Below are 24193 nucleotides of genomic sequence, written 5' to 3' on the forward strand. Positions count from 1 at the left end.
TACGCATTCCGGGGTTGCGAGAGTTCTCGAGTTTCCCTTTTTCTTTTCGCTAGAACAATTACCATTCCTATTAATAGAGTTAACACAATAACTACGATGGCTACAGAACTAGTGACCATAGGATAAATAAATATTGGCTTTTTGAATTGCACAACATTACTTTCTTCTAATTCCTTGTTAATTTCTTTTATTTCTCTTCCTAAATCCATGAGTTCCTTAGGGCTCTTGATGATTTTCTTTAATTTTATTGGTCTGATTGCCTCCTCTGGCTTATTTATGACCGTCTCTTTTATTAGAGTTAAATTAAATTTCGGCAGAAAGGCTTGAATGCTAGTGTCACTTGTTGACGTTAAAGTCCTGATGGTCATGTCCGTCGTAATTATTTTACAATTATTTACTAATGTAATTCTACCGGTGCGTTCAATTTTGATTCGCATATCCCTTTTATTTTTGCACTGTATAATTATTTCCTGTTCTTTATTAGTCGAATACAGCCATGAATTTTCTTTGCTTAGAGCTATCCAAATCGTTTGGTTAGATTTAATATATCTAACGTCGCACGCATTTTCTTTCGCTAGTCCCGCGTACAACTGTACTTCACAGAGTGCTCTCGGATTTATAGAGTATACTGGACTGTCTGGTTTACAAATATACTGATTTACGATTTTTACACACTTACTTAAATTTTCTACCGTCATGGTTACATAGGAGGGTAATTCCAGATTAACGGCAATTACATGTTGGTTTATTTCCGTAAAGGTAAATAGTTCGCCATGGTTATGGACAGGTAGAGGAATTATCTTTATTAACTTATATTTAGGATAAGATACAAGTGGAAATCTTAATATAGTGTACACAGTGTCGTTCGCATAATATGCGTTAACAGTGGTCAATTTCTCTAGTAACGGCCATCCACTATTTTCGAGGGCAAAGGGGAAGTGCGTCCCTTGAGGCAAGTGTGGCGTTATCGCTCGCAATTCGCTAAAAATTTGCTCTACCGGAACTAACCTAGGGTGTATAATTCCGTGTGTAGCGTAGGACAAGTAGTCATATACGTTCTGTACGTCACGTTGTAGATCGGTTAACATTTTATTAATAATAGTATAATATTCGTTTATTTCTTCGCTTTTGATAATTAACAATGTGCCGCTGTAGATACGCTTATCTAGATCGTATAATCTTTCGTTATTCTGTTCGATGGTTTCTTCTAAATCACTGATATGCGCTATTGTAGTATTTAATACTTTTAATTGGTTATGCGTTACGTGCGTAAGTGTCTTCTGGTTACTTTGTATTAGCATCAGTTGTTCGTTTATTTGTTTTTCATCGTCGGCGTCCATAGTGCCGAATAACGATTTAGCTAGCGAACCTATTCCGTTAATCAGTCCGCGCTTTCTATTTGATGAATCCTTATAGATACTGTTTAATCTGTCTATTAGTGCAGCTAATCTAACTTCATCTTTCTTTATTAATTCTAACAGATTCGCGAATTTGCTTTTCTCTTCTTCGCAATTCATATGCTCGGTCCTTATTGACTTCTTTATTTTTCCAATACGCGATAAAGGTACTGTATCCTCCTCTTCGCATTTTCCGGTGATTAAGATTTGTACTTCCACCTTATTTTCTATGGGCTCAATATCGACGTGTGGGGCTTGTATTTCGATCTCTTCGTCGGTGGTGTTTATTACGCTTACGGGACAGCTATAGTCACTGGCGTTTACTAAACAACCGCCGATGATCACCCCTGGTCGTGTCTCCAATACATGCACGACTCCTAGAGCGTTTTCGCTTGTCGTGGCCTGCACGACTGTTTCACTTCGTGGTGCCAATGTTATTTTCTTATAAGGAAACAGCTTGAATGTAGTTTCTCCTATGGTTAATCGCTTAGTGGGGTACTCCCAATGCGTCACATGCCGTTTCAAAAAATCTGCGCCCAGAATTCCTTCATGTGTTATGGGGAAATCATCTCCCACTATATGTATCTTGTGTCTTATGCGCTTGTTGCGCATGGGTATATTGGCTTCAATTATCCCCAAAGTTTCCGTTTTTCTTCCGGTGGCGCCAATTAATGTAATTTTTTCGTCATAGATTAGCGTTTCTCCCTTCAGATGTTTTAACTTTATTAATGTTAATGTAGCGCCGGTATCCACTAGCATGGTAGATATTTCTCCTTTTGCTTCTTTAACAGGGATTTTAATCAGATCCAAATCCGTGTTTGTTTGCGCTATTTTATCAGTATGTGCGACTTGTAGAGTTTTTGCTGGTCGAGCTGTTCTCTTGGCAGTGACCTCGCTCTCGTTGTCGCTATCGTCGCCCTTGCCCTTATCACTTTTAGTGTATTTAATGGCTCTTGGGCGTACATTATCGTTTGAGTTGGCCCCCTTTTCGGGTCGGCCGTTTAGCAGCCAACACTCGTCGCGCAAGTGTCCTGTCTTTTTGCAATGCTTGCAATATTTTTCAAGAGCGTTTACTCTTTGTCCATCCGCCTTGGGTAAGTTGAATCGGTTAGCGAAGCGACTTGTGCGGCATTCGCGTCCGTGGTGGCCCCATTTGCCACATTTTGCACATTGCGGTGGTTTTTCTCGCGTGGTACCTACCGCTTTGTAATTAGGCTTATTCATTGCGTTTGGGCCTCTCATTTTTTCTTCTAAGGCAGCCACTGCTATCGCCTCTTGCAGATTGCTGTAGTTCCGCGATCGGACTATTATTTTTATGTCCTCCTGCAATCCTAATTGAAAATTTTGCAGGGCCTGGCCTTGTATTGTTCCCTTAATCGTGTTCTTTTCGGCCACGGTGTGTCCCTTGCCTTCAATCGTTGACTCATAGAGTTTCATTGCGAGCTGATCCACTCGCAGGCCATATGCTTGAGCGCCCTCCCCCTGCTTTTGCTTGAGTGTGTTAAACTCTAACTGCAGGTGAGCAATGCTTTTACGGGTCGTATAGCATACCTCGAGTTCTTGCTTCAGTTCCGCGAACGTTTGTATGTTTCGCGTCTGGAAATCGAGCATGACCTTTCCCTTTAGCTTAGTGCACAATATGGCCTTGAGTAACTGTGACTCTTCTGTAGGATTTATGCTTTCCATTGCATATGTGCTTGCGCTTAAAAATTCTTGAATTTTGTGCTGCGAGGTACCGTCAATTTCCGGTATTATACTCCGCGCCTCTTTTAATTGCATGTAGCTGGTCGCGGGTAGGGACCTACTTCGTATATCGGATGGGCCACGTCCGTATGTCACGTTCGTCTCTGTTACACGTCGTGGTGAAACCTGTGCCCTATTATCAGGCCCGAACGCGACTGGTCGGATCGTGTTTCTTATATCGCGTTGCTGTTCTTGTAGATCGACGAACTGCTCTTGTAAGCGTAGTATTTGCGTGTGGAAGTGTTCCTGTATCCCTTGTAGTTGAACTCGCATGTCGCTCATAAATTCGACCATTATTTCCATCTGCTCAGTTTCGCGATTTCTATGCGTTCCAGCCTCTATTACGGTCTCTTCGCCCTCGTTACTTAGTTGTTCGCGTAACGATTCTATATCCTCGTCTATCGCGCTGGCAGTTATGTTGCGCGGTGCTTGGGCCATCGTGCTCCGGTATCTTATCTCGCGCGGATCGAATATACTGCTATCGTATGAGGTCAGTTCGGACTCGCTATTTGCTGACGCGCGACTCGGTGTTCTACTGCCTATTTGTCTGTTTCGACGCGTTTCCCTATCCTCGCTTTTGGGTATTAGACTAGTATCTATTTCCCCGAAAGAGTAGTGTCGATTTACTTCTATATTCTCGTGGACTTCCGGATTCTCGCTCGCGTTTTCGGTACTAGAACTCTGTGTTTCGAGTTCGCGATTTCCGCGTGTCGCACGCTGTGTTCCCTGACTCGGGTTTATAAGTGCGCTTATCGCTCGTTGGCCTTGGCTGCTGAATAGCCAGGATCGATTAAGTTGCACGTTGGGGTTATCGCGTTCTTCGGACATTAACGCCGCTTAACTTTTAGTGTACAATTTTTTGTCAGTAACTTACAGAATTATTATCGCTCGCATGTTGAATCGCTGCTCGTGCCGTTGCGTCGGGCTGTCTTCTGCGTCCGGCTGTCGGCTGTTGAGGCAGGTCGCGGTTCGTCTCTGCGATAAGGCCGCTCTGCTCAGGTTGCGCTGATTCAGCTCCTGCGGCGTTCTGCTAGGCTCACGCTGTCCCTCTGCTGCTTGCTGCTGCGGGTTGCTTCGGCCTTGTCACTTTCTTGGTCACCAGTTTCAACACTTTAACTTTCGTTTTGCGTTGTTTTTAGCTCTGGCGCCTGCGCTTCTAACTCTTCGAGTTAGGCTTCTTGGTCCAGCTGCAGCCGTGCCCAGGTCATCAGGGTATTCAGAACATCCAGGTAAACGGTAAAGATGGCGAATCCCACCGCTGCCACCAATTTGTTACGCCTACTATGGTGGCGGTAGGCGCTGCGTATAGATTCGGGATTCGCCGTGCTGGTCAAGGGGGCTTTGGCTCGGAGAGTTTAGAATAATTAAGCACTTCTGAATATATATAGAATAGCTTTTATTTGGTATCTTCTTATTACACTTGTCACCTCACTTATTCGGCGACCGTACTACCGTGGTTACGCGTGTACGCGACGTGTCGTGCTTCGTCCGGAACTTTGCTGATAAAAACCCGCGGCGCCTTGTGTGCCGCCTTAATTTATACGGATCAGTATTCGGAACACAATGAGACTTGAACTATATCGATCCATTGTGTTACCAAAATGCTGATCTGTTTAACCTACTTTAGACGCAAGTGACACTCGGGCTTCTAAGAACGAGTGCTCGCGTCAGCGCCTAATTGTTTAATAATTAAATAACTTTTGTCACAGGATAATCGAGAAGTGGCCTCGATTAATGGCCTTCTAAATGTTTATTATTGTTATTGCCTAATTAACCTATAATTATTACGTTGTGGTCTTTCGACACACAACACTACTAACACAATAGTATGATTATCTTTCTTACCTACTTTCTTCCACAACGTTTTCCATTATTCTCCATTTTTCTTCGAACTATGATCATGTTACTATCCTGTACACATTGTTATATCTTGATGAATAAACTAAATTGGACAAGCTTAATGTTTTTATCTATCTTAAAATGCTATAATTGTAGTTAGGATTTTAGTTTACAAAGGTTAGAATTAGTTGGAAAAATTAGGAAAAAATCGGAAAATTTACGATTTCAACTTGTATAATAATTCCGTTGTCGAAATTTGTGCATAATTAAGACACATTCTAAATGTGACACGTTTTCTGTTAAAATATATCTCATTGTATATAAGGTCATTAAGGTTACTCGAATACGTAAATTCAAAAAATTTTTATTTAATGATTAAATTATTAGCATTGAATTCCTTCGCTGGTGGTAGCGGTAACCTTGCTTGTATATAATTGCCCATTTGAAATTCAGAGCGTAACCCGACGCTGTTATAAAATCGTTAACTGAACGTCACGATAGTTACCACATTGCTCTCGTTACCACAACTGTAGTGGAATGTGTGTACATAGCTCGGTTCTTCTGTGTGACCCGCGTCGCGCACACACACATATGGTTCGTGTTGGCTCGAGCAAACATATTTTAGCTATTAAATAATTTCTTTATGATATCTGATTATTTTATTTAATTTAATTGTTTTTAAATGTATTCCTGCGTTCCTTAAAAATTTTAAGAACAATGGCGCACTATTTACGATGCAAAACGTTTTCACATAACATTTATTTCTGATGAAACATTTATCAATCTGTGACGTAAAATAATGTTGTGCTTTTCTCTAGAAATGTGAAATATTAATTGCGGATTATTCAAAATGCATCGACAGACGGATTTAAGAAGTGCCGAATTAGTCAAAACAGCAGAAGATTTAATTTCCATAGATGACACTTGATATTAATGTCAATTCTAATTTCGAGAATAAATTTTACATATTTTTTTACGTTTCGTTAATCGTGCTATAAAATATATGATATAGACGACTTGAAACTGAAGGTACTTATTATGTCCCAAAAAGTTATATTTGTGATATATCTATGTATAAATGCGATTTTATTCGGCAAAGTCTATCGCAAATAATTTCACCAAATGTAATGAACGCGGTGATAATTATTAGTGCGAGCAAGAAATGCCCGTTTAATCCCGTCAGTGAAAAACGCCCGACGTTAATCACAATTTTCATTTTTTATTGTATTTTATCTACGTTACTCCATTAATTTCGCGTCTCAGTGTCGTGCGAGAATATATCCCATACAGCACAGAAAGTTGAAATAACGTTGCTGAGACGTTGCAATGTTGAATGTTGAAGTGTAAAGGTTTTTTCAACATTGAATCTATGTTGAGTTTTTTATATTAATTATTAAATGTTGCTATAACGTACAACATTTAACAATTATTATCTTTTGAAATAATATAATAATTATTACAATAATTATTAATAAGAAATAATAATATAATTATATATATATATAATTTATTATATCATATAAAATTCTAAAAAATATATTAATTTAAATATGTATATTAATTTGTTGGTTTTTTTTAAAGGAGCAATATATAATAATAATTTTGTCATGTGTATACATATATATATATACACACACACACACACACACACATGATTCTTCTTTTAAATAATGAGGCACGTCGTCGGTCTAATCTAACCGTTTGATCGGATCGACTCAACTCGTTGTTCTGCTCCGAACCAGATGGCCGTAAGAGGGCAGACCTCTCAGAGTCACACCGTATCTAATCTAACTAACTCGAGTTCTGTGATTCGTTTCGAAGTTCGCTTCTTGTGTGCACGTGGTGTGTTATAGTGCGATATAATTATCTGCTGCGTTGTTCAAAGTATTTCTATATCGGAAAAGAGTTAAAAGCAGGTATTTATATTTTATATCAAATATATACATGATTTGTCTTTCTGTGAAATGAAATAATAACAGTGTGGTTAATTTTTTTTTAGAGTGCTTCGAACCCAAAGAGTTATCTCACACATAATTACATCTAGACTTGTAAGTTTCTCGTTTTTTCTTTTTTGTTATGTTATTCTTCCTGTTTTTTCAATAAATCTATGTATAACTTTCAAAGTACAGTAGTGTAATTAACCGGTTTTAGAGGTTATGTATATTATGCATGAATATTACAAAAAGCTGTATTTTGTATTTTTGTACTGGAAAAAAGGATGCTAATGAGAATGATAAAGAGGTTATGTGCATGCTCATTACATATTATTTATAATATGAAACTTTTATTTGTAATCTTAATTAAAAGATTAGAGAAGTTTATATAAACTTTTACATGTAACTTTTGGTTCCTATCTATATATTTATATATGGTTTTTGTCAACCAAGATAAGAAAGAATGTAGATAGATTGAAATGGTCCAATCTGTATATATAAAATCACTTCTAAGATCTAAAATGTTCTATACACATTATTTAATTAATTTTTTAATAGAAAATAAATATAATGACTACTCAACCGAATAAAAAGGTAAAAAAATATTCAGAACGGCACTTAAGACGTATAATCGATCAGGAAACCCAGTTTGATTACGATATGTTATTAAATATGCCAGGATGCTCACATTGGTCTGATGTACAGAATAATATTTACACCAAAAATGAAGTAATACAGTATGTGTTATATTTGTTATGATTTAATAATGAATTGTTAGATGAATTATTTTCTAGTTCTTTCGATCCAGTATACATTAATGTTGTAATTTTCTACTCAAAAATATAACTGTTATATACAATATATTTTATATTACACTTACATTGTTGAGTGGAAAATATAACAATGCAATGTCACTGTTAATAATATTTACTGAAAAATATACCATTAGATTATGTGTATATTTGGAGTAAATAAAAGTGTAATTTTTAAAATTAAAAAAATATATCAATCGGCTCTTTAGTTTTATCCTAAAAGATAAGAAGAGTATAAAGCTGTTAAGAACCTAAGCTAGATGTTCGCGTTTATTTATTTATTTACATTAATATGATATCACAGATGTTTCGGCCTTGGCTTAGGCCTTTCTCAATGTGATTAAAACGGTTTTGTTACATTAAAATATGGAGCGTGAAATTAACATATCTTATTAATACAGTTTTTTACTATAATCTAAAAAGTAATGTTCGCATTATCTATTCTCATTCGCAATTTCTCTCCGACGCATGTTGAAACGGTGATATATAAACGCAATCCGGCGATCGATGCAGTATTGATGAATTATATGTTACTTGTTCAAAAAAACCATCAGTGAATGTAAAAGGAGTCCCAATAAGAATAAGAGTTTATTAAGAAAAATTGGATGGTCATTTTTTAGCCATGTGTCAATTCTCAATTTCAACTTAGTTGAGACTTTGTAAAAGAGTGTTAAAAACCTTAGTCAAGATATAAACCAACTATGGTCAGAAACTATTACTTTTTAGATTATAGTAAAAAACTGTATTAATAAGATATTATGTTAATTTCACGCTCCATATTTTAATGTAACAAAACCGTTTTAATCACATTGAGAAAGGCCTAAGCCAAGGCCGAAACGTCTGTGATATATTGATGTAAATAAATGTAATTTTTAAGTATAATTAAAAAAAAATTGTTTTTGTCATGAACAATTATTATAGATTATGTTAATATGATATCTGTTCGTGTCACTGATTCGCGCGTATGCAAGCGGCGATGCAGACACAGATTACCGGAACCGTTTTTCACGAAAAAACGCGCAGCGAACGGAGTCGCGAACAGAGTCTTTTTTCTTGAATTAGAGCTGAAGATCTTCATGCGAATATCATCTTGACAAACCGTTTGAATCGTGCTACCGTTGCTCGAAAGTAGTAGCAAGGCCAGAAAATATTATTTAGCTGATCAAGGCACAGCCGAGAAACAAGTTTATCAACACGAGCGGTCAAGCACGATCGATTAGAAAAGGTCTGTTTTGCCCGCAATTATTGATAAATGCAACGTTGTCGGAACTTTATTCCTCGGAGTTGAAGACAGAAATTCTGGTGTTCAAATTAAAGAGAAATAAAGCAAATGTCTATTTTTTTTTGTAAATCAGACAATCATATTTAATCAACACAAATTTTAACAAATTCAATGAACAAAATGACCGAAGTTGTTCGCACTCGGATTCGTGAAATCGCGGAGAGCGGTTCGATAATCTAGTCTCACGAGATTTTCAGATACGTTTAAAGTAGTTAATAATCTGAACGATTCGACTGTTTAAGAACAAGTGAGTTTTCAAAACGATCTCCTCGCGTTCGACGGCGATCGATCTCATCGAGCGACGAAATTCGGCGTCGCGACTTGCGCATTAGAGTTTGCGGCGGTCGTCGAGACGCCGAATTTCGAGTGATCGCTTAGCTTTTGTAGCGGAGCTTTATGTCGTAGCGTTTTTATTCATTTAAAACTATTAGCGTTTATTTACGAAGATCTTGTAGTTATATTGATCTTAAACAATATCGTTAATAGTCAGATTACTTTTATAAAATGTTAATTTAAAGTTCTTTTAGTTTAATTGAAGATATTTACATTCATTACTTAATTATCTTTATTTACTTATATTTAGAGAGAGAAATGCTATTCAGTTGGAGGAAAAAACGTTTAATGAATCGGTTCAATGTGATGGCAATCATAAAGTAGTACTTAACATTAGTGACGATAATAACAATGATATGACAATGAGCAGTAACAATGATAAAAGTTATAGCGAAGGCAATTCAAATAGCTTGAATAATTCTTTGTCTACAAACTTCGATAGAATTCTTTTAGATAATGAAATCGAATTCAAACGCGAAATTCAAGAATGGGCCATTAAATTTAGAATTCCTCATAATGCCATTAATGCACTATTACCTATCTTAAATAAGCATACAAGTTGTAACTTTCCAAAAGATAGCAGAAGTTTATTACAAACGCCTAGAACGACAAATATTGTGCCTATAAGTGGAGGTAATTATTATCATTTTGGTTTAAAAAGAGCTCTTAAAGCATTATTGAAACATCGTAAAAACATTAGAAACGATGAAACTGTTTGTCTTTTAATTAATATTGATGGATTGCCATTGTCAAAAAATATTGAGGGCTCAGTCTTTTGGCCAATTTTATGCTCGGATAATGTTTCTAAACAAGTTTATATTGTCGGATGTTTTTGTGGAAAAAATAAGCCAACACATGCTGAAGAATTTTTGCGACCATTTGTTGATGAAGCTGTCGAATTAAATCGAAATGGATTTTTATATAATAACATACAAATTACAATTAATATCTCCGCTTTAATTTGTGACGCTCCTGCTGCAGCTTATGTTTTATCAATTAAACAGCATACTGGTTACAATTGTTGTCGGAAATGCACTATTCGAGGGGAGTGGATTGAGTCAAAGGTTTGCTTTCCGGGAGGAACATTACAGAATGCTCTAAGAACTGACAACAAGTTTAAGAATGGAGAATACAAAGATTTTCAAAGTGGTATATCTATTTTAAATGAAATTCCCAATTTTGGATTGGTAACAAATGTACCATTAGATTATATGCATTTAATTTGCTTGGGGGTGATGAAAAAATTATTGTGGCTTTGGTTAAAAGGACCCAATAATGTGCGATTAGGCTCACGTACAATTGCGAAAATATCGGAAATACTAGAATTGTTTAAAAAAAGATGTCCAAATGATTTTGTTCGAAAACCACGAGGTCTCAAACATGCTCTGCAATGGAAAGCAACTGAATACAGACAATTTTTGCTGTATACCGGGCCAATCGTATTAAAAAATCATTTATCACAAAATATGTACGTTCATTTTCTTACACTACATGTAGCTATTACGATTCTTGTCAATCCTACTCTGATTACACAATATACAGATTATGCACAGAGCTTATTAGAGCATTTTGTCACAACGTTTTCTATTATCTACGGCAAAGAATATGTCACTTATAACATACATAATATGTTACATATATGTGCCGATGTTAAGAAGTTCGGTCCGTTAGATATGTTTAGTGCATTTCGCTTCGAAAATTATATGTCAACTATAAAGAGACATTTAAGAAAAAATGAAAAACCCCTTTAACAGTTAGTACGAAGATATGAAGAAAATCTAATAGTAGGTTATGAGTCAAGAACAAGTAAACGATTTTTGCAAGGAAATAAATTTTTATTTAAGAATGTGCATTTTAATGGACCACTCTCTGATGAAATTAGAGTAAAAGTTCAATATAAACGATGTTTTAACGATCTATATGCAATACATTGTAAAGATAAAAGAAATAATACTTGTATTTTAAATGATGGTACAGCTATAGTAATTTCTAAAATTATCGAAAGCTATGATGATAATAGAATTTACGTAATTGGAGCAAAATTAATACCGATAGGAAACGTATATTCGTCTCCAATAGCATCACGTATGCTTAATATCGCAATTGTTACAAAAGATGTAAACTTACATGTATATCCTATATCAAAAATAGCAGGGAAATTATGGCTGATGCGGTACGATAAAAAATTATTTATGTTTCCGCTATTACATACTACATAATGTAAAAATAATAATAATCTTGACGCGCATTTGCTTGCTTGTATGCGAGACTTTTGCAATATAAATATACAGGGTAATTCAAAACAATGTACTGTCCTTGCAATGCCATATTCTTGAACAAATTTTAAGACAATTTTTCCTTTTGTAAAATGTTGAAAAACAAAAAATTTTTTTATATTTTAAAAAGTAAGTCTACAAAATGTACATTATTAATTTGCTACATACTTTTATTATAATTTTAAATTCAGTATACATATATGCTATCTCTTATATTAATTTTGCATGTAATTTTATGATCTAGCATGTATATATACTATCTCTTATATTAATTTTTCATGTAATTTTATGATCTAGCATCAATTCTATATCTATCCAAATTACACGCACACACACATATATATATATGTACAGATTATTGATATTAAAAGTAATAATTTTTTTGCGCAGAATTCATTAAATATGGACAAATACATAAAAATGTATTTGGAAAATAAACCTCGACATATTTCTGAATTACGCCAATTGCAGAATAACTATCAACCAAACCAAACATATCAACAGATTCAAAATAAAAAACGTACTCGAATCCATACATCCAATTTTTATAAAATCCTCACTAGTTGAAATAAATAATTTAATGATTTATACGCGAATAAATTTATTGTATATATACATTTTTTCTTATCTACATACTTTATTGATTATTTCTTCTAACATCCATATACTATGTAATATACTATAAATATACTATTATAAATATAATATCTGTTTCTCGATTTTCATCATATTTTATTACTTATAATAATGAAGTTTATTTTGGTCTAACAATAGTATTTTTTATCTTTGTTACATAGTGTTTCAATTCATAAATAAAATGGGAATATTTTCGATTGTGGAGTTCGAGGATGGGATCCAACTTGCCCCCACGTCATGGATTTATTGTGATAATAAAAAATGTTATTGGCCAAGTTATACAAAACAAGCAAAGATTAATCAGGCTATTTTTAATCAAGAAGATCCGAATCCATTAATATGGCCGTCATATAATATATTACGAATTTTTGGTACAACAGGTACTGTATTTAACATTATTAAGTTCACATTTTAACTTATTAATTAATGTCCTTTTTTTTTAATGTGTTTATATATATATGATGTGTATATTGACATTTACATTTATGTGTACTTTTCCCCCACTAGTAGAAAATTTTCGCTAAAATTGATGTTATAAAGAGAGAGAAAAATTTGTTGTATCTTTTTAACTTTATATCAGCTGTCAATTTCTTTCTGTATGGTAAGCAATAGGCAAGTACTTCATTAATTACTATATTATTTTAGATACACATGCAAATGGCATAAAAAAATTGAAAATCGCTGAACAATTTTCCGATATTGATTCTGGGAAAAATGACATTGAAAAAAAAATATCTAGACGTGAGCGAGCAAAGAAAAGAAATTACTATACTTCTGATTCCGAAAATGAATCATGTCACAAGCAAAAAAAAACCTGTAAAGAAATACCGCCTTTGCCCATATTGCAAATAGCAAAGGAACAGTCAAACACTATTTCGAGCGTACCGGAAAACATATTGAAACAGAAGTGTAACAATGAACTTCAAGAAAACAGTACTTTTATGGCAAGTTCATCACTTTATGATTTTAAAAAACATGGTTCAAAGATATCTTCTGATAACATTGAATCTGACATCTTATGCTCGAAACAACAATCTCTATCATATAATACAGGTAAATATTTTGTCAGTTGAGAATAATAAAAACAAATAATTTTTTACAACTTTTCTTTTTTAAATGGAGAAATTGTTAAGCAGAAATAAATCTGCAAAAAAATCATTTTTTAATATTTATTACAACTAAGTTATCTTTATGATTTGAGTTTTTATTTGTTTGTTTTCTCTTTGGACACCGAGACTAAGACTAAATATTTATAATATATGTTTTTATCATATAAAAAAAAATACCATTTTAAGATAATAAAATATCCCTTTTTTAGAAATTATTAATAATATATGAAATATGCAAAATGTTTTAAACCGATAACTGTTTCTTACACGAAATCATTATTTATTATTGCTGATATTGATTAGCTTATTTATTTTTTTATTATTGTTGCATATAAAAGACTTAAAATTCATTTTTTTGTACAGATTTTCAAAAAGAAATTTTGCGCAAACTAAATATTATTCTATATAAAATAAATACGATAGATAAAAGGATGGAGATTCTTGAAGAACGTCGTTTAATTTCTTATTACAAACGTGAGGGGGATATTAACACTTTAAATACAAAAGAATTGGGATTGCCTTTGTGCGATGAATTAGCACTTAATACTCTAGAAAATAAATTGGAAGACAATGAGTTTTTTGAAAGTATAGTATGTTATTTTCTAACTCAATTTAATTTAAAAATAATAATGTTAATCGATGTCAAGAACACTTCGAACATTTCTGAAATTATTTATCTTTATAATCATAGGTACATACATTAAAAGGCCTAGGAGGTGTTGATGTGCATTCTTGCACTATTAATATACTTAAAAAATTGATGTCTAACTCTTTGGCCGAAATGTACAGTTTTGCCGGAATGAAAAAGAAAAAGGCTTTCCAGGAATTGACTTTGTACAAAATCATACTTAGTAAATTTTTTATTATTACTATAAATTTTTTTTAGTATTTGTCAGCTTATCGAAAACTGGTATTAATTTGATTAAATTTATAATAGAAACTGTCCGCATTCATTACAAGGACGTGACTGAGGAGGAAGTTGCCAAATTTATAGCGAAATGGCTAGTACAGGCCAAAACTCGTCGAGAAAGAAAGTATGTATATAACTTTATATACATATATAAACAATAAATATGTATAAATATGCAAATATATATTTATTTAGTAGCTATAAAAAAGTGTGCTGCTATAATGTATGTAATTATTATTTATTTATAGAAAATCTTCTATTTCACTTGATGAAAACAAAAATATGCAGATATGCAGCAATCACGATGATGCCGAAGATGATTTATGACGATTTAAGATGACTTATGACGATTTAAGATAATATTTATGACGATTTAAGATGATTTGTGTGTTCAATAAAAAACAAGTGATATAATATATAATTATCAAAATATAATATAAAATAATATAAAATATATTATGCTGCAATGTAATATATATATTTAAATAAAAATTAATTTTAAACATTTATTTTGTTCAATTTTTCAAAACATTATTATAATGTATAATATATATAAATTCTGCATTGATTAAATGTTGAATCAATATTGAATCAATGTTTCTTGTCTTGCAGACATTGCAATTCAGCGGACATTAGACATTTCTTCAATATTTTTTCAACATTGAATCTATATTTCGCAACGTTGCTGAAACATTCATAATGTTGCAATTCTACGTTTTTTAGATATTGATTCAACGTTTGTGTGCTGTATGGGTATTAAATTCCGAATTAAACTTTTTGCAAGAGTGCCGGTCGACGAATCTAATCGTTCTTTGATTTCCTCAACGAATTCTCTCTTTTATAGCTACTTTGTTTACCGCGTTCCTTTTTGATGTCTCAATTTATTCTCACCGTTCTATAATTCTATCTATCTGTAGTTCTAGGGGGAAGTCCCCTAATACCGGACGGCGCCTATAACCGGACAGTACATATATCTATAGAACTAAAAACAAAAGACGTTTGTTGCGAGCGTGGCTTGATTCTTTTGTTCGGGAGATGCGCGAGTAATGTGCGTCGTTCGTCAATCTGCTGCCACCGGCTAGTGAGAGCGGTTGTTGTATCCAACAAGCATTTTTTGTGCGTTACAAATAATTTTGTAAGTAATATATCTTTAAATAACGTAGATTTTGCTACTTCGTGGGCACGTAAGATTGTTCATTGGTATGTATACTTATAATAAATTTGACTTACTTTTCAAAGCTGTCACGGATTTATCGACTTTTCGTCTGATTTCGAATGTATTAAAGGTCCCTGTATCCGGACACTAGAAAAGTCCCCTATTACCGGACACTACCATGTCTTGTTTATTGATCATGTACGTTTATTATTTATTACAGATTTCTTTTCTAAACATGAAAGTGAAGAATAAGAATACTGTGCAGAATAAACAAAAAATGAAAATCGCGATGAATAAGGTATTATCGGGTGAATTATCAATTCGGAAAGCTTCCGAAAGATATGCGGTGCCAAAAAGTACACTATTTGACAACATAAAAGTCATAAAACAGGGTGGCGAAGTCAGCCTTTATTCCAAAAAAGGATTTAAAAAGACATTTGATGAAATTTATGAAATGACTTTAAAAGAACATGTCGTAAACTTGTCACATAGATGCATGCCCCTAACTAAAAAAGAATTTCAAAAGCTTGCATTTGATTTAGCTGAGTCACTAAAAATAGATCACAGATTTAATAAAGAAAAAAAGATGGCCGGAAAACACTTTTATAATACACTTTTTTTATACACTTTTATTTTTTTAAAAATAGTAATCGCCGACAAACTGTCTACAATGCAAAAGAAAAAACAGCATGTGTAATTTGCCTCGAAGATAACGAGGAAGATTGGATCCAGTGCTGTAGCTGCATGGAACGGGCGCACGAAGCATGTGCGGACATTCCTGAAACCAAACAGGAATACATTTGTGATCGATGCACCTTATCTTAATAATATTTTTAGTATTTTTGGATATGTCTGGTTATAGGGGACCTTTTCCAAAACTGTGATTCAAAATGGCTCTAAAAAATATATATTAATGTTTATTTCTACTTATTGTTAATCATCAAAACTTTTTATTTTCACATGAGTCACATATGTCAAACTTGATATAAAAATTAAAACATATAGATTTAGTTGTTTTGTTTTCATTCAATTGTCAAAAAATCTTAAGTGTCCGGTACCAGGAGACTTCCCCCTACCTGTTAAAGTTTTCACCACAAACGCTACCAACATGCGAAAATGCTCTTATGTTTCGTCGCGGGGGTCTTCATTTCATTTTTAACGACGGTTTCTCCAGTCAGCTCGCAGTCGACTTTTGATACATACATTTCTATTTTATTTCTATTTATTTGTGCGGTGTTAAATATAAACATATTTAATTTTTAAGTATAAATATTTTAAGTATAAATATTTTAATATTCAAAAAAAGTGTTTATCTATGAATAATTTTTAATAATTTTCTTCTTTCGACATGAAAATAAGCCGAAGTATACGTATTTTTCGGATTATGAAAGATCGACAAGACAGATTAAGACAGATGTTATTTAATTTAATTGTTATTAATTTTAAATGTTAAATGTTATTTAATTTTTTTTATAGTGCTTCATTTTGAGCGATTGTCTTAGAAGCTAGAACCGACTACTTAGCGTTACCGCACCGCCTGCAGCCGGGACGATGAAAGCGCATCGGAATCCCGACTTTCGCGTGTCACCCGTATTTCTCTACGGTTCCAGGTCGTCAGATAAATTATGTAGTTTTGCATGCAGTTCCCACCCGTATACTCTATTGATATATCTACGTGTCTTACGGGACTGATCCTCAGGTAATTAAGTCCTCAGGACTAATCCTCAGGCAATTAAGTCACGGGGTTTTGCGGACGCTTGGATTCAGAACGATCTCGCTGGAACCTTTCGCGATGACTTTTCCATCTCTCGGAAGCAAATTCTTCGACAAGGCGCGCCAGTACCAAATTTACGATGTGTATTTTCGTCTTACGCAAATCTCTGTTAACGATACACTTGAAGATTTATTGAAACATATTACAGTTATTGGCTTGGTGTAATTAGTATCAGCAGTGAGGGTGCCATTGTTATATATTTATATTGCTAACCGCATCAACGTTCTACATGATGGAGCGTAAGACCACGCGTGGTGCAAACCGACATAATTGCCTATTAATTATTCAGCTGCATAAATGAGACCGGCGTAAATGTTTGCCAATGCACATTAATGTATAAATTCTATATAATATGTATGAAGTAAATTATATTATTGAAGGACTGGCCGGGCTGTGTTATTAAAATTACTGAAATGAAAATATCGTAATGAGATGGTACAAATGCGCGTTAATGCGTCATGTTATTTATTTAATGATTTTATGGTTTACGGCAGCGACGCTATGCTCCGTGCTTTTTCGCCAGCGAAATTCAGCTTTGTTTCCGATGTGATGAAGTAAACAAAACGGTCATAGTTGGCAGTGTCTGAAAAGAAGTTGATTTCTCAGCGGAGTATAAACCGCATACACTGCAAACACCTGTGGCACCGTGGGAGAACTTGGAGCAACATCTGTAAACAAAAACGAAGAACAGTGGAAGAGAGAAGGAGAGAGAAAAAGAGCTTTTTAATTTCGCTTTTCTATATTTTGCAAATTCTCTAATAACGGGGTGAATTGTTTATTACTTCAAGTAGCACTTTAGAAGAAAGTAATTCTGCTCAGTCGAGCACATTTTCCGAGAAGTAAAAAGTCTGCGGACTGACCAGGCAACTCGCGGATGTAACGAGGCGCAAAGAATCCGCGGAGATAAACGATAGCCCGGGTCCTCGTCTCGAAAACCTCTGAGACGCTTATTAAAAATCTCTATCGCGGATCTACCGTGGGTCGTTATTTCCGAAAAATGGTTGCTCGTCGCGGCTGAAGATTATCTCTGAACGCTCGTAAGTTGCGACGCGTATTTTCCGCATTCAGGACGGATAAATAACCGTGACTATCGCGCGGCGCGGTGACGTGATTTACGGATGAGACGGGCGCGTTGTGCTCTCGCAAAGTTAAGAAGCGCGCTCACCAGATTATTCCCCCCCCCCCCCCGGCCGAGCGAAATGTGCAATTAAGCGCCTCCGGCTTGATTTACGGCGTCGCGTCCTGTCGCGACCTCTAAGTTACTTCATATGTAGGTTACTGGCTAATAGATATCCCCGGCAGAACTTTTTCCATTTATTTTCATCCACGTTGCTTACGGTGGTGCTTACGGTTACGCCGACGACGACGGTTTTCGCTTACGCGAGCGAAATTTCGTACAGGCATTTTGGTGACCGGACCAGTCGCCTTTACACATGTATCTCGTGTCACCGCTAATAACTCTATATTGAGTAAACACCGTATTTTGCATGTAAGGATTGCTTACAAGTACGAGAACCGTAATATTCTGAAAACTTAATTTGATATCATATACGAGAGAGAGATTTGACATATATTATTACACTCATAAAATTCACGCAAAACAATCTATTGGTATAGTGAGGATATACTACGGTTACGTTACGTATTATTCATTAAAATTGAATTAACTGCGGATTTAATTTTTTTGCACACTATTTTTTTATGGCAGTTATTATTTTTGTTGATTTTGTTTTGAAAAAAAAAAGAAATATTTTTACTTAGACAAGTATATTATTTCTATATTATTTTATTTTTTATATTATTATATTATTTCTAAAATTAATTATTAATAATTATAAATATCAATCTTTTTTTAGCCCATAAGTTACTTAAATAAACAATTTTATTTTTAACAACTGCGATTTGTAAAATTCTTTGTTATATTATCGAGTGTTGCAACGAGTACCGTAACGACTCCGTTTACTCTGTGCATTGCGTAACAGTCCGTGCAATTCAAATTACCTTTTTCATTGCACGAAAATTTTTGCAGAATTACTGAATTTTTTACCTTTTTCTTCACCGTCGTCAAACTACGTAACTTTTCCGAAAATATATTACTTATATGACAATTATACAGGGTGTTTCATAATGTCCGTGCCAACGCTCGTGTGCGAATAGAGTGCGGTAAACTAAATAGAAAAGTCCTTTACCGTTTTGCAATTTTCGCAATAGTAATTGAGATATTAATTAAAAGGGATTGACGAATAATCGCGCGTTGCGCGTAGCTAGATCGTGGGCTGTACACTCTAAACGTGACAACAACGAGGATTGCATGGCAACGAAAAATAACACGTAGCGAGAGCAGAAGTGATATGCGTTGTTATTTTTCGTTGTCATGCGATTCTCATTGCTGTCACGCCTAGAGCGTACAGCCTACGATCTAGCCGCGATCAACGCGCAATGATTCGTCAATCCCTTTTAATTAATATCTCAATTACTATTGCGAAAATTGCAAAACGGTAAAGGACTTTTCTATTTAGTTTACCGCACTCTATCCGTACACGAGCGTTGGCACGGACATTATGAAACACCCTGTATATTGAAACATTTTAGTAACTTTTTAAAATAATTTATAAATTATTGATTATAATAAAAATTAAATAATTATTTTATCATTGTATCAACATTGGCGCCATATTAATATTTTATTATTTATTTAATATTTCTGGTAAACACACAGTAACATAACATCAATGTTATAATTTCTCACTCAATAATGTACAGCAAGGTATATATAACATTGCAGTTACATTGTTGAATTATTTAACAATTAACTGCAATATAACATACCTTGCTGTACTTTATTGAGTGAAAAAATTATAACATTGATGTTATGTTACTTTGTATTTACTAAGAATATGAAATAAATAATAAAATATTAATATTGTGTCAATGTTGATATAATGATAAAATTAGATTAAAAGTAAGTTTAAATCTAATCATTTATTTAATGTTATATGAACAACATTATATAAAATTAAATGCTATTATAAATATTAAAATTATAAAAAACGAGAGGGGTTCAACTGCCTACATTCCCATTTGCCAACAGCTTTGTTTGCCCACAACATTTTGCCGACAGCTTGAATTGCCGACATTCCCGATTGCCTACAGAGCGATTGCTTACAAGCATTATTGCGCACATTTAAAAATTAAAAATACAAACGTACGTTTGCACACAAGACATTATTGCACACATACACATTGCAAACATGACATTATTGCGCACATACCCATTGCACACATGACATTATTGCGCACATACACATTGCACACATAATATTATTGCGCACATACACATTGCACACATAATATTATTGCGCACATTTAAAAATTAAAAATACAAACGTACGTTTGCACGCAAGACATTATTGCACACATACACATTGCGCACATGACATTATTGCGCTTTGTAGAGAAACTCGTAAACCCACGTTGAACCTCACTTTGTTTGAAATTTCACGCGTAGGCGGCGGAGGACTTCGCCCCCGCGTAAAACAAATAACAAATCCTACTCAGGTTATACCTAACAAGGTAAACCTAACAAGGTTAACCAAGGTCCACAAACAAAGTTGTAAACCCATGTTGAACCTCGTTTTGCATGGAAAAAATATGCGCAATAATATTATGTGTGCAATGTGTATGTGCGCAATAATGTCATGTGTGCAATGTGTATGTGTGCAATAATGTCTTGTGTGCAAACGTACGTTTGTATTTTTAATTTTTAAATGTGCGCAATAATGCTTGTAGGCAATCGCTCTGTAGGCAATCGGGAATGTCGGCAATTGAAGCTGTCGGCAAAATGTTGTGGGCAAAGCTGTTGGCAAATGGGAATGTAGGCAGTTGAGACCCTTCCGAAAAATTTAGGTATTTTTAGTTTTTTGTATGTATTATTTGTAAAAAAATCTTAATAAAAAAAACAACATTAATTTTGTGATTTGCAATAATCTGTTTCAATATATATACTTCTTTTAAATACTTACAATTAGCCTTATTTTATGCGTTTACTTTGGTATCTAAAATACACATCAAAATATAAAATTTATTTTTATTACAGTAGAAAAAAAATATGTTATAATCCCACTAAACAAAATTACGTTTTAGAAATGTTACAACAATGTCACATTGTGGCAGTGTAACGTTTGCCGGTATATCTCAGAAACATCTACGAAACATGTCGGTAACCCAAAATGTCCTACATCATTTACGTTACATATGGGATGTTACATTTGCGACGTTTCTGAAACATTTAAGGAACGTCAGGATCTTATATAATTAATATAAAATTAATTATTGCGAAAATCGCAAAACGGTAGAGGACTTTTCTACTCGGTTTAACCCGCTCTACCTGCACCCAAGAGGTGATTCAGCAATTGTCGGACACCCTGTATATATATTCATCTCTTTTGTAACGCGTATTCGCATGGCGAAACCAATCTGACACATAGCTTTTATTTATATTCTTTATCAGTCACAGCAAGAAAGTGTCGACGAACTGCGACTACAGAAATTTAAATATAAATATAAATGATTATGATTAGTAATGGAAAAATAATTATATTACGTAAAGTATATAAATATAATATAATATATAAGACATACGTTTCAAAATATCCATGACAATGAGATTACTCAATTGGAAATTTCCGCTTCTTCCCATCCATGAACATTTTTTTTCCAATTTATTGGAAAACAATTTTCCCAAAGCAGTCCGTATCTGCTTTTGTGGAAAGGTACCTCTCAATAAATACAGAAATGTCTCCTACACAAGGAAAACAGAATACATATAGTTTTCAGTATGGAATAAAATATTTACTATTTATTATATACAGGAATATAATAGGAATTCAATTTTTTATAATTCTCAAAAAAATTTAATAATTCAAAATGTGAGATAATTGAAAGATAAATATACAATATCTATAATAATTATATTTACCACTTTGAAATAGAATCGAAATGTCATAAGTACTCTAAGTACTCTTCGGAGCTACAGCTTTCGAAATGTACTTCCTATGATTTTTTTCAGGCCATTTACAAGTGATAATCCCTTTTTCGCTCATTGTTATCCATGAAGTTGGAATTGCTTCAATGCTCGGTGATTCGTCAATATTGTTACTGGGAAATTTCACTACGGACCAATAATTCTGAAAGAAGTAAAAGAACGAAGTAAAAGTATTGCATAAAGTAAAAGTAATTAATTAATTCATAGAGATAGAAATAAATAAAAACAATAAATAAACAGAAATAATAAAAAACATTTTTAAAAGTTTTTGGAATACACATGACCTAGTCTTATACAGTATCTTATCTACTTGTATAATTATCGGTGGATATTCCATCACACACTTTGCTTGAAAACTAATATCATATATTAATTGTAATTTCTTTCAAGAGTTCAAGTATGAAAGACATCGTGTACAATATAATAAAGTTAAAAAATAAAGTAAATGATATTATTCGTACTTACGGAATGAGTGACTGTTCGTAGATACGGGAACTATAATATTATACTATTAATATTATATTAATTTTTATATTAATCTACGTACTTTTATTATATTAATATTTATTATATTATATATTATTATTTATTATTAATTAATTTATGTTTATTATATTAATTTACGTTTTATTTGGTACATCAAGAATTAAATTTAACACTGTGTATGAATTAATGGCATTATTATAAGACCATTATCTTTAGGGAATTTTACACATTTGTTTTTAACGTCATTAATATTAACTGTCACTAAATCATTTGACAAGTTGTGCACATGTTGAATATTAAATAATTCTGAGGAGCACGGAGAAGTAAAAAATGGTTTGGTTTGTGAGAATTTTCTTCCCGTGACAAATATTTCCGATGTATTATACTTTTTAAAAATACTTGTTATGCACAGCACAGACTTGTCATTCAACATAACGCAGTTGTCTGTACTTGATGAGCTAATCAATTCAAACTTTTCCGTTTCAACTGCTCGGTAGTAGACGAAATCTTTTTGTTCGTGTGCTTGATATACTGAACGTCGATTTCGTAAAATTGGGTATGTTATTTCTTCATTGCTTTTCCATGCATACTTTTGCTCCTCCAATCTGTTACATATTTGTTGCAACGGTTTCCTAGAGAGTTGAATTTTTTGTTTTAAATAAAACAAATAATTTTCAAATGGGAAACACGTAAAAGTATCCAAGGAACCATGTTTTAAACATTCTGCAGGCAAATGAATGAGGCCATGCACATTATAAGTGACATTCTTCACCGTAAATTGTAGAATATTTTGTCACAAAGTAACGCAGAAGTTGCGATGCATAAGCATTGTACGTGTAGCGTACTGCCGTACGATATCCACGCTTGTCCACGGAAGATTGTATCGAGGACGGTGTGGCCGAGAAATAAACACTTCTCTTAGGTTTTAAATTTATTTATTGCACTTTTCGATAAAGACTTATTTACGTCACGTGTTGCAATGCAAGTAAGTAAGAAGACGGAAGTCAGGTAGTGACGCTACCGGAAAGCGCGCGTACTCGCGAGCAATCGTGGCAACAACAACAGAATAGCGAAAACGCTCGATCGCTCGCGTACGGAGAAAAGGCGCGAGCATACAAAATAACACAAATTAACATATATTCTTCGTGTACCATACAGTACGTAATGTACAATTCTGGAGTGCATAAAATGCGAATAGCGCAAGAGAAACTCATGAAGCATGTAGATGTTTCGATTTTTAATCTTTGCTAATACAATAGGTCCGATATAAAGTGTGAATTGATGTAGTTCAATGCCTTTAAAAAATTCAATATTATTCAGGTTTCGTGGCCAACGAGCAAAATCTTTTGGTACTGAATATCTTATAATCAATTTCTCTATCGATGTCTTTTTTTCAGTGTCAGAGAACCGAAAATTTTTTGGTCCTCTCATCCAAAATGTAATATCTCTTTTTATTGTTCCC

General features: G+C 33.7%; 2 protein-coding genes and 1 long non-coding RNA gene across 5 annotated transcripts; 2 read left to right on the forward strand and 1 right to left on the reverse strand.

Moving 5' to 3' along the window:
* The first annotated feature begins 5023 nt into the window (after positions 1 to 5023).
* Positions 5024 to 15015, forward strand: LOC105679111 (uncharacterized). Of its 3 annotated transcripts, XM_067351063.1 has the most exons (8): positions 5024 to 6895; positions 6979 to 7027; positions 12414 to 12632; positions 12898 to 13305; positions 13725 to 13951; positions 14053 to 14212; positions 14299 to 14395; positions 14520 to 15015. In XM_067351063.1, exons 3-8 carry the CDS (start codon positions 12434 to 12436, stop codon positions 14596 to 14598), a joined length of 1170 nt encoding a protein of 389 aa, XP_067207164.1. In that variant the 5' UTR covers positions 5024 to 6895; positions 6979 to 7027; positions 12414 to 12433; the 3' UTR covers positions 14599 to 15015. The 3 variants fall into 3 exon arrangements, with proteins under 3 accessions (XP_067207164.1, XP_067207163.1, XP_067207165.1); XM_067351062.1 differs by having other exon boundaries at positions 5024 to 7027; XM_067351064.1 differs by lacking the exons at positions 5024 to 6895; positions 6979 to 7027 and having other exon boundaries at positions 12303 to 12632.
* Positions 9034 to 11187, forward strand: LOC136998443 (uncharacterized). Its single transcript, XM_067351060.1, has one exon. It carries the CDS (start codon positions 9697 to 9699, stop codon positions 11089 to 11091), a length of 1395 nt encoding a protein of 464 aa, XP_067207161.1. The 5' UTR covers positions 9034 to 9696; the 3' UTR covers positions 11092 to 11187.
* A 6255-nt stretch (positions 15016 to 21270) lies between the features above and the next one.
* Positions 21271 to 22580, reverse strand: LOC105679118 (uncharacterized). The gene is made up of 4 exons (XR_001101804.2): positions 22180 to 22580; positions 21843 to 22002; positions 21589 to 21741; positions 21271 to 21480 (listed from the first exon to the last, which is right to left on the reverse strand). It is a non-coding gene; the product is annotated as an uncharacterized lncRNA (long non-coding RNA).
* Positions 22581 to 24193: the final 1613 nt, after the last annotated feature.

The sequence above is a fragment of the Linepithema humile genome, chromosome 3, assembly GCF_040581485.1.
Source record: "Linepithema humile isolate Giens D197 chromosome 3, Lhum_UNIL_v1.0, whole genome shotgun sequence".
NCBI lineage: Eukaryota > Metazoa > Arthropoda > Insecta > Hymenoptera > Formicidae > Linepithema > Linepithema humile.

What these genes read in the sequence shown, in the direction of transcription:
- LOC105679111 (XM_067351062.1), top strand. Translation starts at nt 12,434, where the DNA reads ATGGGAATATTTTCGATTGTGGAGTTCGAGGATGGGATCCAACTTGCC. An exon ending in ACGAATTTTTGGTACAACAG is followed by an intron (nt 12,633 to 12,897) that starts GTACTGTATTTA and finishes ATATTATTTTAG; the next exon opens with ATACACATGCAAATGGCATA. An exon ending in ATGAGTTTTTTGAAAGTATA is followed by an intron (nt 13,952 to 14,052) that starts GTATGTTATTTT and finishes TTATAATCATAG; the next exon opens with GTACATACATTAAAAGGCCT.
- LOC136998443 (XM_067351060.1), top strand. Translation starts at nt 9,697, where the DNA reads ATGACAATGAGCAGTAACAATGATAAAAGTTATAGCGAAGGCAATTCA.